The sequence below is a fragment of the Tamandua tetradactyla genome, chromosome 12, assembly GCF_023851605.1.
Source record: "Tamandua tetradactyla isolate mTamTet1 chromosome 12, mTamTet1.pri, whole genome shotgun sequence".
NCBI lineage: Eukaryota > Metazoa > Chordata > Mammalia > Pilosa > Myrmecophagidae > Tamandua > Tamandua tetradactyla.
In genome coordinates, this window is record NC_135338.1 from 434,390 (window position 1) to 447,500 (window position 13,111).

The 13,111-nt window shown below is 40.5% G+C and overlaps 1 protein-coding gene across 9 annotated transcripts in view; it reads right to left on the minus strand.

Annotated features, from left to right (window-relative positions):
* Positions 1–13,111, minus strand: part of SYNE2 (spectrin repeat containing nuclear envelope protein 2) — a 384,031-nt gene that overhangs the window by 107,784 nt on the left and 263,136 nt on the right. For 6 of the 9 annotated variants that reach the window (XM_077122415.1, XM_077122416.1, XM_077122418.1 and 3 more), the window contains 4 exons: positions 12,532–12,726; positions 11,922–11,996; positions 10,603–10,743; positions 1,789–2,022 (listed from right to left, as the gene is read on the minus strand). In XM_077122415.1, the coding sequence (XP_076978530.1) occupies positions 1,789–2,022; positions 10,603–10,743; positions 11,922–11,996; positions 12,532–12,726 (645 nt within the window). Of the gene's footprint in view, positions 1–1,788; positions 2,023–2,174; positions 3,247–7,000; positions 7,118–10,602; positions 10,744–11,921; positions 11,997–12,531; positions 12,727–13,111 lie in introns of those variants that run through there. The other 3 variants (XM_077122423.1, XM_077122419.1, XM_077122422.1) reach the window with 3 other exon arrangements.

Here is a 13,111-nt window from a genome sequence, read left to right on the forward strand (position 1 = left end):
TATATATATATTTTATATATATATATAAATAAAATTTTCCTCACAGTGTGAGCTATTTTAGCAAATATCAAGAACATTTTCTGGTCCCTGAGTATTACATTAGACTGCAGTAAAACCACTGTGCTGTAAGTCCACCGGAAAGAACTTTTGGACTTTGTCCCTGCACCTCCCTGGTCCCCCATCTCCTCATTTATGGAGTGGGCATGCTAATTCCTAAGCCTCAGAAAGAGTTTTCAATGCAATACACATGAAAACACAGGGTAAACTGTAAAGAGCTACACAAATACGAAGTAGTGATAAGCAAGATGCCGGTTCAATGAAGCAAGCTATTGCTGATTTACCTTGAAGTTAAGGCATTTTTCCTCATCAGAATGAAATACTTTCATTGTTCATTCTATAAATGAATTTCAGTATCTTATTTGGGGCTGTTTTGTTTGATGTTGATATGCATATTGATGTAAAACTTTACTTTCCCCAGGACTGGTATCATGTGTGGAAAGGACAAAAAATGAAGTAGATGTGTTATGGGTTTATTGAAAATTTATCTCTAAAAAACAAAGTATTTTATTTTATTTTTAAAAATTATTTTTATTTACAGATGGAATGCTCCAGTTACAGTTAATTATAATTCAGAGATCAAATCAACAAATGTGGACTATATTTAATGACATAATTACTAGATAAAACTTTGGTCAAGTTATAAAGTTATTTTAGAGGTACATGTTAATGAAATCCCTATCTGATTGCATCAGTTTAATTTTATCCATTTCTCAGCTTAAATAAGATTTTAGTGAGCAACTTATACAACCTTCTCATTTCGTGGATAATTATCACAGAGGCTGGGTGGGTCTTCACATACTGCCTTAAATCACAGAACTGGTGAATAGGAGAAAAGAAATTCAAACATGGAGTTCCTGGCTCCCTGTCCAATGTTTTTTTTTGCATGGGCAGGCACCAGGAATCGAATCCAGGTCTCCAGCATGGCAGGTGAGAACTCTGCCACTGCGCCACCATGGCGTTGCACTGCCCCCAATGTGTTTTTTTGGGGGGCATGGGCAGGCACCGGGAATCGAAACCGGGTCTCCAGCATGGAAGGCAAGAACTCTGCCTGCTGAGCCACCGAGGCCCGCCCCCAATGTGTTTTTAATTATGTCACACTGATGTTTTGTTTCTACGGCCCTTAATTCTGAAAAATTCACTATATATCTAAAGTGAAATCTGAAATGGAAAATATCATTTTAGCGGGAAATTACTTAGACAGCAGTCCCAACAGGACAGAGCACCTGTAGTAAAATGTCAGCAAATATTGCTCCTCTACAATCTTACAGATGAGGACGTTCGGTTTCATTACTGAGGACTGAATATTTAAATTATTTAAAGCACCTATTAATCAGAATAAAAACAACTGTCAACATTCATTAGGTATTTTTCATGTGCCAGACATTGCCTTAAATGCTTCATTTCATTTATCTCTGAGGGTCTACTTAGTCTGCCGATTCTACAAATGTGGAAAATGAGGCTAAGCTATGTAATTCTCCCAATTCACATTTTATGTAACAGGGCCAAGATTTGGACTCTGATTCTGAGCTCTTACCCACTGTTCTCCGCAAATATTCTGCTTACTAAATTCCTTCAAGGAATTACCCTGAGAATGAAAAGTTGGGGGCAAAGTAAATGTGGGGGTCAGAGTAACAGAAAGCAGCACACTGCTGCTTTAAGAGAGAGTCGCCCAATCCTGGACGGTGGTTGGTGAAGACGCAAACCGTGAACTCTGCCCGACAGCCTTACCTGGCACTCCACCAGCTGCTGCCCCACCACCTGCTGCATGGCTGGACTGAGGGTTTCTGGCTCGAACGCCACGTTGGCTTGGTCCAGCCACAGCTCCAGCCTGGCCACCTGGGTCTTGCAGTCATGGAGGACGTCTGCAGGTTCGGGCTGAGAGTGCTCCACAGTGGCCCCCAAAGCGCCTCTGTGCTCGCCAGGAAAGCCCAGGGCTTCAGCCTTGCTAGGAGGTGTGGCACCCTAAGATAAGTCCAGAGATAATCCAGCAGTCAGACAGGAGTCCAAAGTTTTCAGATTTGGGGCTGCAAAGACCTGTGAACCTACAACATTTCCCCAGTTAATAGGGAAAAAAAAGAAAGCAAGAAGAAGAAAGAAGGAAAAGAAAAATGCACCTCCACATGCATAGCAACAGCCACGTGACCTGGGGCCACAGGTTTCCAAGCAGCCGATCTGCGTGTACACAGGTACAGTATTCCCGGGCACAGAGGAGGCAAACAGGCTCGCAGGGCATTACGCAGCAAACCCCAAGAGACAGGTGAGTGTGCGTGCGTGTGCGCGTGTGTGTGTGAGACAGAGAAACATTTCAGGGAATTGGCCGGTTTAAGTTGCGTGACACAGGATTAAGCAATGTTTACACTGCTGTGCACTCTGTTCAAACAGAAAACAATACAAAACAAATGATCTTTACACACTGACTGGGACAGAATGAAATACACCACAAGTTTTTAAACTTAGTATCTCAGGTAATTAGATTATAAAATACGTCACCAGTTTTTTTTAAAAAAACACATACATGGTATTCCTTGTCTAAACTTTTCCCTACTTAAAATAACCTGAGAATCAAGTAATGAGTTTCAGTGGTACAATCTGAAAACTTTTCTCCTATTCATCTGAAAGAATCCCTAAAACTACTTTTCACCTCTTCTGGAAACTCAAACATTTATTGGATTAACAACCAAATGCTTATAATGTCTAAATAAAGTATGATGTTGACAGTGTGATCAGTATTGAAATAACTGGGTAGCTTATTGATACAATAGAAAAATTTCTCCCGGATTGTCAAATGAAAATCTTCTAGCAATTACATACTACACAGTAAATTATATCTATAAATACATATATAATATTTATTAAAAAATTATAAATTTTCGATTTAGAGATAAAAGATGATTTGACACAGATATATTTGCCCCCCACTGTATCTTTTTGTAAAATATTGAAAGCGTATACTGAGTCTTCTAAAGAAATTTCTTTCAGAATAAGGATTTATGTTTTGGTTTACAACATTTTTGGTCTCAATACATAGTTTATTCCAGAATCACCTTCTTGAGGAAACTTCCCTTGCCTATGAGCTCTCTGTACTGCATATATGGTCAGTTCTATACTTGGATACATCTGTTTTGATTTTCTTTTTTTAATTCTGATTTTAAAAAAGCAACAGTTGGGTGACTTTGCTGTAAAACACCAATTTGTTAACCATAAAACACCAATTGGGCTTTGAGATCCCCCTTTTGCCTCCTGAGACAATCCTGAACAGATGTATCAGCTGCCTTTTTTCCTTTATGTATTAAAAAAAATATCATCTGAGCCCCTATTACACTATATGCATTTCTTAACAACAGTATTGAGTTTCTCACTAACTTACTAAATTAATGAAAAAACAAGGAAGCTGGATAACTAATCTGGACTGCATTTGCTAGTTATTTGAACCTGAAAGAATCCAAAGGAGAACAGGAGAAAAGGATTCCTGCAACTAGAGAACTTCACAGTTGAAAGCAGCCTCGGGAACTTGTCAGTGATTAATTCTCCCTCTGGGGTTCACCTCTTTTTACAGTCAAGAAACTGCACTGCATTTAATGTTTAGTCAGTTTGCACACCTCCCATTTCACCATTTTACTTCTGAGACGCTCAGGTCCAGGCAAGAGTTACTTTAGCAAGTTCCTCCAACTCCAAAAAAAAGATCCAAAAAAAAAGATCGATCTTTTAATTCTATGTCTGTGGGTTTTTCTACAATAGCACCCCTGGCTGAAATCTTCTCTATGCGATAGACCAAATTTTGAAAGCAGAAATTATTTAAAAGAATGAATCTGTACCTCTCGGATGGTTAAAAAGTATTACCCAATGTACTTTTTTTTTTTTTTTAAGAATAATCCATTTAATCAATGGTAAATGTTATACTTGTACTCCATGTTTGCATATAAAAGCTTTCTAAAGGTAAACAGCCTAACCAATCCCACATAAACAACATTTAAGATCATATAAATTGTTGTATAAAATGATAGTATTCCTCAAAATTCCTTCCCATTTTTACTGAAACAGTCAAAATGTGAACAAGTCTTTCACCAAGAAATGGGGTTCGGAAAGGTTCCTAATGGGTTATGGCATGGTTCTTGTAGAAATTTGAGGGAAGTTAGGGATTTCTGGTGACATTTTGAAAAACTGATTCAAAATGCTCTTCTTTGCCTCACATCATGACCCTGTCCCAAGCATAGGGATAACCGTTCAAATTGTTGCTCATTGTAATACCTTAAAGTACTCTCATTGCTTCTTGAGGTGCTATCTCTTCAGCCAGAGCATTATCTCCTTTCCCCTTGACATTATGTAAGATGAACTAGCCTCAGAAATTAAAGAATGTTGGTTGCTTGGATGTTTTTATCCTTTTCTCTCTCACTACATTTGGAACTCTGGCCTTTGGATTCACGTCAGAAAAAGTCTAAAGATTCTACATTAAAGCGAAAAGTGCATAATTTAATTTGCTCATTAAGCCACATGTCCTGTGCTTGAAACATTATGTCTTCTAAATTGACTGAGAGGACTATTGAGAAGTGAGGCTCCTTTTCTGCACAATCACAGCAAGATGTGTAGCTTTAAATGGAGCTCTTTTTTTTCCCCAACATACTTCTTGTTAAAGAGGATGGCGTCATCCCTACCACATAACCATAAGTTCATTATAGCCAACTTTTATTGAGCTCTCATGAGTCAGGAATTGTGCTAAATGTGACATACACACCACCTCATTTTTTCCTCGCCAAAAGCCTACTATGATTCCCATTGTACAAGTGAGGAAACAGGCGTAGCGAGGTTATTCACACTGCCTGCCTTCACACGACCAGGGTTTACTATGCTTTGGAATCTACAAGTCCTCGTCCTTGCCTTCGCTTCATCACCCATCTGGTTTCCAAGTCAGCCCCTCACTGCAGACCACATGGTTGGCCTCAGCATCAACACATCACCGATCCAAGAAAACAGCACTGCAGTTTAATGCAACAATTTCCTGACTATAGCTATACAGGCCAAAACACCAACTATTAAAATCACTCAATATTTTAGTCAGTTCTATAAACAACTTCACAGCCCCCAACCTTTTATAAAATGCAAAATCGCTTGCCTGCCAAAAGCACAATACCCGACCTTCACAGGCAGATCCTAAGCATGCAGCTGGAATGACAGTGCAGCTACTTACCTTGTGAGGCCAAGCCTACCTCGGTTTCACACCATTCCGCACTAAATAGTTATTTTGTGGTACTGTGGGTCAAGGATAGCTCACAATTCTACCAAAACGTATGCAATTCTCATTTATACATACACATAGCCTCTGAAACAAAAGTTCTATCAAGGTCGTTACATAGCTAGTGACATAACTGCCTGGTCTCGAGAGATGTCCCATTTTGCCTCCCGTCAGTGTATATGCAGTGAAACGGGACTGACTTCAAGGAAGCAAGACAGACACTGAGAAGCATGCAACTTGGAGCCTATACAAGCTGGTAAAACAGCTCCTGAATAATAACAAAAATACATAAAAAAAAGGGAGGGAGGCTGGTCTGCACAGAGATAAAAGGTAACACCTAACTATTTCTTCTGCTCCAAGAATACGTGAGGCTCACCTAGGGCAACAATTCTCTGTTAGGGAGAAAAGACAAATACTCATGTAACACAAATCAGTTTAAGAAAGTGTCATTTGGACATAATAGCTTAAATCCTGGGTTCTAAGCCCAGAGGCAGAGAGATGTGGATATGAGTCCTAGATCTGCCACCTACTACCTATATAACCTGAGATGAACTGTTAAGCAGACCCTCAATTTCTCCATCTGTTAAATGGGATAACACCAGTACCTCTACCTCCTATATGCCAGTGCTAGGCACATAGGCAGTGTATGAGCTCAGGAGATAGTTCACCATCATCATCATCTCTTTTTCAGTGCAAAAGACCCTTCCGTAGATCATCTGCACCAGTAGAAACAAATACTAGGAAGAACAGCTTCTCTAGATCAACACTAATGAGGTTCTGTCTGGTTTTTTATGAGGCATCAAAATTAATATACTGAGGCAGGCCAGAAACAAAGTTAAGTGGACTGGTTAGCTACCTTCCTAAACCTGAGTATTCCTACTGAATGCAAACCTGTGCCACAGGTTTACCTTGCTGGGCAGACATGGTTAGAGAGACAGAGAGTGAAAGGGGAAAAAAGGAGAGGAAAGAGAAGTATAACAATCTGACAGCCAATATATATTTTTTAAGAAGAGAGAAAAGATTGGGAGAAAATACATATAAATAGAACTCAGTACAAAGAAGAAAAATAATGATTAAAAAAGAGAGGGAGAAGTAAGTGCATGCCAGTATCTTCTTCAGGAGGGTCTCAGTAAGACCTGTGAAGCTTTAGGTCCAACTAACATGGAAATGGCGGCCCTCAGGAGACCGTCTTGAGAACCGCTGGAATGGAGTGTTTCAAACTAGGAAGGCAAACTGGAATATCCTGGAGTTTCAATCCTTACCCCAACATTTACTAGCTGTATTTTTACCCTTTCAAATTTGTAAACTCACGGCAGTATTAATTTACCTTATATAATCTGGGGATTAAATAGGTAACAAAAAAAAAATGCCTCTTATGTAACAGACAGTTAATCAACATTATCCTTCATCCACTTTCATCTCCCCATTAAGTTATATCAACAAAATAAAGAATAGCCATTAAGGGAAAACTAGTTCACCCTGGCTAACAGTGAGAGAGTGGAACATCTTTAACTGCTCTATGTCATGAGTACTTTATTTGTAAATATCTGATGGCAAATCCTCCAGTTCTACAACTTGACCTGAAGACGCTGAAGTTCGCAAGAAACTCTCGGCTTGTGGTACAAACTACTGCAGAACAGAGAAAGCCTGGGAACTCTGGGTTTGGGGCTGGGCATCTGGGCAGTTGGCCGTGTATGGACATGGACTTACCTCCTTTCTTTGGTTGGGGCTCAGGGAAAATTCTGGACCTTGCTCGGTGTTTAGTGAGTCTAGTGTGAGAATTTGTGCCACGGACCTATTATACCCACTTATTTCCCCATCTATATCCTGTAAAGAAAAGAATCAAGGGCGAGAAAACTTCCTGCTCTGCTGCATGCAGTCACTCGCCCTGTGCCTGCTCATTTTACAAATAGTCTGCCTGCCTGGGAAATTGTCCAGAGAGGTTAAGCGCAGTCAGAAAAAAGTGAGTTCTTTAGAAAAAAAATCAGCTTCTTCAGAAGGTTTGTCTTTATCTGAAAGACTTAAATTCTCCAAAGCTCTCCAGTTAAAGAGCAGCACGCGACGAACCTGGAGAATGAGGTGCTCGAGAGGATTATTATGATACTTAAAATAAAATGAGATTATATGATAAAGATTACATTTCAAATAATGAGGGAAAAGATAAACATTAAATTTAGGTACAACTATACATGCATTTCATGAAAAATATAACTAAATCCTGTCTCAGTCCTGACAATAAACTCTACTTATATCCACTATTTAAATGTAAAAAGATGTATCATAAAATTCTAGAAGAAAATGAGTGACTATTTTTCTAATCTTGGGGTGGGGAAGGACTTTTAAAACATGAAAATAAAAGAATGTCAGACTTGACCTCATAAAAAATAAAATAATGTGTTCCACAAAAGACACCATAATCTAAATAAAAAAAAAAAAAAAAAAGACAAACTGGGATAATTACTTATAAAGTGTTAATATCCTTAATTTATGAATTAGTTTTATAAATCATTATGGAAAAGGTCAACCCCTAAGTAGGAAAACAGCCGAATTGTATGAACAAGCAATTCATAAAAGAATAATTTTAAAAGCCAATAAATATCTGAGGAGATACACAACTTTCCTTGAATATAAATGTAATTTAAACCGTTAAAGTTTGATTAAGACTGACAATAGCCACCATCAGCTGGGGATCAGGAAATGGACACTTGTATACATTCTTGGTGGTGATTAAATTGGTATAGTCTTTCTGGAAGGTATGCGAAGATTTTAAATATATATAAATCTTCGCATACCTTAAATATATATATATATACTTTGACCTGTCAACCCCACTTCTAAGTAATGTTAACCAAGGGTAAGCGATGAGAAAATGACTTGTACTCAAATAATTTAACATAGTATGGTAGGAAGCCCACGGACGCTGTAATCAACCAACCTCAACTCCTCTATTTATACGCTGTGTGATACTGGGCCAGTTCATTTGAACTCTCTGAGCCTCAGTTACTTCATCTTTAAAGTGGGACTAAAATGTACTTCATTCAAGCTTGTGATTATTAAACAAGATGATCTATATAAAGCATTTAGCAGTTCCTAACAAAACTTTAGTTCCTGTGTAGCTCCTTCAACTGCGAACAATAAGTGCTATCGGGAAGATAAGAATCAAGCACTACAGGGAAAGCCCAGGTAAAACTGGAAAGGGATGTTGGCATCATGAAGATCAGGATTATGAAATGTCTAGAATGCGAGGCTAAAAAGTGGTGTTTTATTCAGTAGATAATGAGAATCCACGGAGTATTTTAAGCTGGAACCTGGCAGGAATTGTTCTAGGAAAAATTGTCAGTTGGTATTGTGTCGGAAAAAGGACTGAAAGTTATAAAAATGAGTTTCTTACTGCAAAAGTTCAGGGAGGAGTAATAATTGCCTGGGATAAGATGATAGCAGTAGAGTGGGAGAAGGAGAAAGATGTCAAGATTGAATGGACCTCACTTGACGAATGAGTCGACAGGAAAGGTAAGAGGGATGGAGTTACCTGAGATGACCTTGCAGTTTATCTTAGACTCTGAGAACACAGTGGTGCTATTAACAGACATTGAAAAATTAGGGGTAAGAGCAAACTTGGAAGGAACGTTGATAGAATGGGTTGAGAAGAAGAAAATCTACCAGGTAGAGAAGTCCATTACAAAGGCAAAGATGTGGAATAGATTTAAGGGAAAAGGCTGGATAATTGATCTGAGAGGAGCTGGCATAGAGCTGACTACCAAAGCTGTAGGAGGAAGTGAAATCGCCAAGACAGAGGACAGAACACCGAGGAAATGCCTGCCACCATACAGAGAGAAAAGAAAGTGTGGCAAGAAAAGGAGAGGGAGAAGCTAGAGGAAGAAGAGGCAGGAAAGCGCAGAATTAAAGTAGAAAAAACACTGCATTTCAAGAAGGAAGAGGTGGTCATTATTGTCTCACTGGAGAAAGATCAATAAGGATTAGGACAGATAAAAGAGCATGAAATTGGTATTCGGGAAGTCATAGAAAGCAATTTGAGTATAGCCAGGGGCAGAAACGAGATTACAAAAGGGGCTAAGGGAGTGGAGCACCAAATAAAGACGTTCAGCTGAACATGAAAGACGAAACCTAGCAATTGGCATGTAAAACAGGATCAAGAAATTCATTTCATAACGGGGCTATACTGAGCCCATTACAGTATATAAAAACGAAAGAGGTTCTTGCCATTCCTGAAATTGTGTCAGACATACACATTAAAATGTGAAAAGTGATAATTAAGCTCAGAATGCTATGGTAAAACAAAGGGAGAGAGTAATTTTCCTTGAAGGATCTCCTGAGGCTTCTTAGAGAAGGAGGAAGTTGAACTGGATGTTTGAGGATTTGTGAAAGGTCTACAGGCAGATATGGAGAGAAAGCCATTCCAAGCAGAAGGGAGAAAGAAAAGTGAACAAAGTCATTTTCTGGAGAGTGAAGGAAGGATGCGCATGGCTCTAGGCAGGCTTTGGTTGGTCTGGAGGGGCAGGCCAAGAGAGAGGCAGCATTTCAGGGAAGGCGGAAGCTGAATACTTTTGAGATAGCGAGGGACAGGACCCATCCAGAAGCAGAAACTGAAGCTGCAGTACAAGCAGAGTGCGGTGCCTGTGATTAACGAAAGTACTGGCAAGAGAGCAGGGGAGAGGAACACAGATGAAGATGCAGACATCTTTTAGGAGCCAAGGAAAGACATTTTCACGTCCGCTTATAACGACTTTCTGAGATGAGGGCATTTACCCTCTATTTCAGGAGATTGGCGAAGATTTAGAATATCACATGGCGCAAAGAGACATCTCATTGATTTATTACAATCTTACATTTCATTCAAAAAAAAAACAAAAGATCACTGGGACACCCCTTTTCCCTATTGCCAAAAGAGGGGCATAATAAATGGTGACCCTTTCAGGTACTTCTTTGAGTTATCTTTTCTTCTGGCTTGGATCTTCACATACTGAGTTTTCCTCTGAAAAAGTACTCTCCCTTATTATCACTGAATGCACATAGAGATGTGAATAATAAGCATGCATTTGCCTTTCTTTACATTTGTACAGCGCGATGGGGAGGTTTGAAATTTTTTCAGCCTAAGCAGGGTCCCTCCCTAACATTCTTTCAAAACAAGAGATTCTTTACTTTGGTTTACCATCCCTTACTTTCATTCCTTATCTAAGCCACAGATTGTTATTTTAAAGGTTTTGGAGGTGGTGACTGAAAACCAAATCAAGGAAAGCTGGAAGCAGTGAAGCAAAGTTAAAACACAAAGTTGGGTAAAAAGAGCCTCTCACCTTCAAGCCATGCGGTATGCTCAGCTTTACCTGAACGATTGTTCCAGAAGAAGTGGAGGTTCTGTCTTCCTCCTTGTCCTTGTCATGCTCCCAGAGCAAAGCCCAAGAACCGGAAGATGGCTGTGCTTTCTTATCTCCAGGCTAATACAGAAAGCCATTGATTAGCAAAGAGAAGTTATGTTCTACCCTCAACCAGCATCCCATTCATCTTACTTGTGCAAGACTCAAATTACCAGGCAGTGTCACTGTGGCCCTAATTCCCTCCATCCCTCTATCTTTCATCTAATTCTTTTGCTAATTGTACCGAAGTCACATGTCTCCAGAGGTGGTTGCTCTTACGAAGCCTGAAAAAATATTTTAAAAGTTGGGATTGGCTCATTTCACCAAAAAGGATCTTTAAGACAGGGCTCTAGGAATTTAACTACTTTGATAAATGTGACCTTAATGCAAAGCTTTAAAATAACAGCTTGGTGAACATGTATTTTTTTTCTTTGCCAAAGACAAACACTGAATATTATAAACATATCAGCTCAGAGGCAAATACATGTCTCAAATTAAAACCACACCAAAGTGCAACATTTTTCCATCTCCTGTGAGGTCCCTGGTACCCCCTCCATTCTCAATTCTCTGTACCGTACAGGGGCATGAACAGGTTAATAAGTTGTCTGCTGGTTACACTATATCGTGAACCCACAATTCCTTGCACTACCGCTTGGTTCTACCACTCTCTCACTTGGTGAATCAGAGGCAGTGAAGCGACAACGGAGCTACGTAATCTATAAAATGAGCTGAGACATAAAAACCATCAGCTGCTGAAATTTTCTTCCATTTGACAGAAGACCATTATAACTCTAACATGTAAAGTATGAAATGGAAATGGATGTCAGGAAAGACAACTCTTACTGTCCGACTGAACCAGTAGCAAGAATTGGTAGCAGTAATTGCTAACACAACACAACTCTTTGTGCCTTTGGAAATACTCTTTCAGGCCCCACACTCATTCAAATATGGAAAAGTAATGTTCTAAAAAGCACACCAAGTATGCCAAATAGCATGTTTTCAAAACTTCAGAGAAAACCCTCAGAAGTCAGGTTGTTACACAAATTTCTTCATCCCTTCTCTCAAGCCAACGAGTGGGCCTGAATTTCATTTGTCCCACTCTCTTAACGCTGTATCGTTAAGAGGATTTCTTCTATCACCCTTATAAAAGGCAGCATTAATTTTTTAAACTCCTTAGGTTTCCAGTAACATCTTCTCATTGACTTTCTTTCAAAGACTTTAGCTGTGAGAGACTAATGTGAAAAAAGCATTTTCCTTACTTGGCTCTTCACAGAGCTCTCCTCCGCCTCTTCCGTGACTGCTGGCAGGAGGGACATGGAGCCTTTTCTGTTCAACTGAAAGGCACAGCACAGGACACTTCATTCGGGTTTCTGCTCAGCATCACCAGGATCCCTCCCGGCCTGGCCACATATTTGTGTGGCTAATTTTTTACTTCCTCGAAGCTGCACACCCACAAAGTAACTGCGCCTTTTGGCTCACGCAGCCAATTGCCTGACTTATATCAGATCCCTTTAATTCGCCCTGCTTCCTGCAGTCCCTCACCCAAACAATTCAAGAACGTAAGTCACTGATCTGGACTCCCAGTTGCGGGGTCCCATTTTTGAGCCTCTGCAATGGGCTGTCTTTGGGTCGGAAGATACTTCAAAGGGTGGGTCCCACCCACTTGCCTGGAGAATTTCAGCAGCCCTCACTAAGTAACTCAGGCATAAGAATTCTGGGTTGAGTCCAAAACAGACACACCCGAGGACTTATTTTCACTAGTAAACAATCTCAAGTGGAGTATTTCCACCTTGTAAATTCTTTCACTAAAGTCACAGATGCCACAGGGTTTTCAGGTGGAAAACTACTGCATTTAACACCCTCACTCACCTTCCATTCGCAAACATCCCTCTCAGCCACTCCGCCTTCCTCGGATGCTACAGCCGATGGCATTTCTTTTTCCAGTTCTCGCTCCTGCTCCCAGTGCTGGTGAAGTTTTAGTATCGCAGCCTTCAGACCCACCATCAGGTCTCCTTTCTTCTGGTTCAGACTCAGAATCTGCTCCTCCACCCCTCCGACTTCTCCCTGGGCACAAAGAGGGTTTGCATCGTGCGGGGAAGTCTGAGGTCTCTGCATGTCCATAGGGACCTGCTCCTGGTGGAGGGACCAAGACCGCTCTGTGCCGTCAGGCGGCAGAGCTGCAGCCTCCAGTGCAGTGGGCGCCTCTCCAGCCCAGCCGCATTTCCAAATGGCCTGTGGAGGGTTTATAAGCTGGGGGATGCCTCCGCCACACCCAAGACCTGTCACCAGAATCTTTCGGGGTTGAGCCACGGCATGGAAACAGGTAACAAGCTCCATGGTGTGTGTCGTGTGTGTGGGTGTGTGTGTTGTGGTGTGTGTGGTGTGGTGTGTGTGGTGTGCTGTGGTGTGTGTGGTGTGGTGTGTGGTGTGGTGTGGGGAGGTGTGGTGT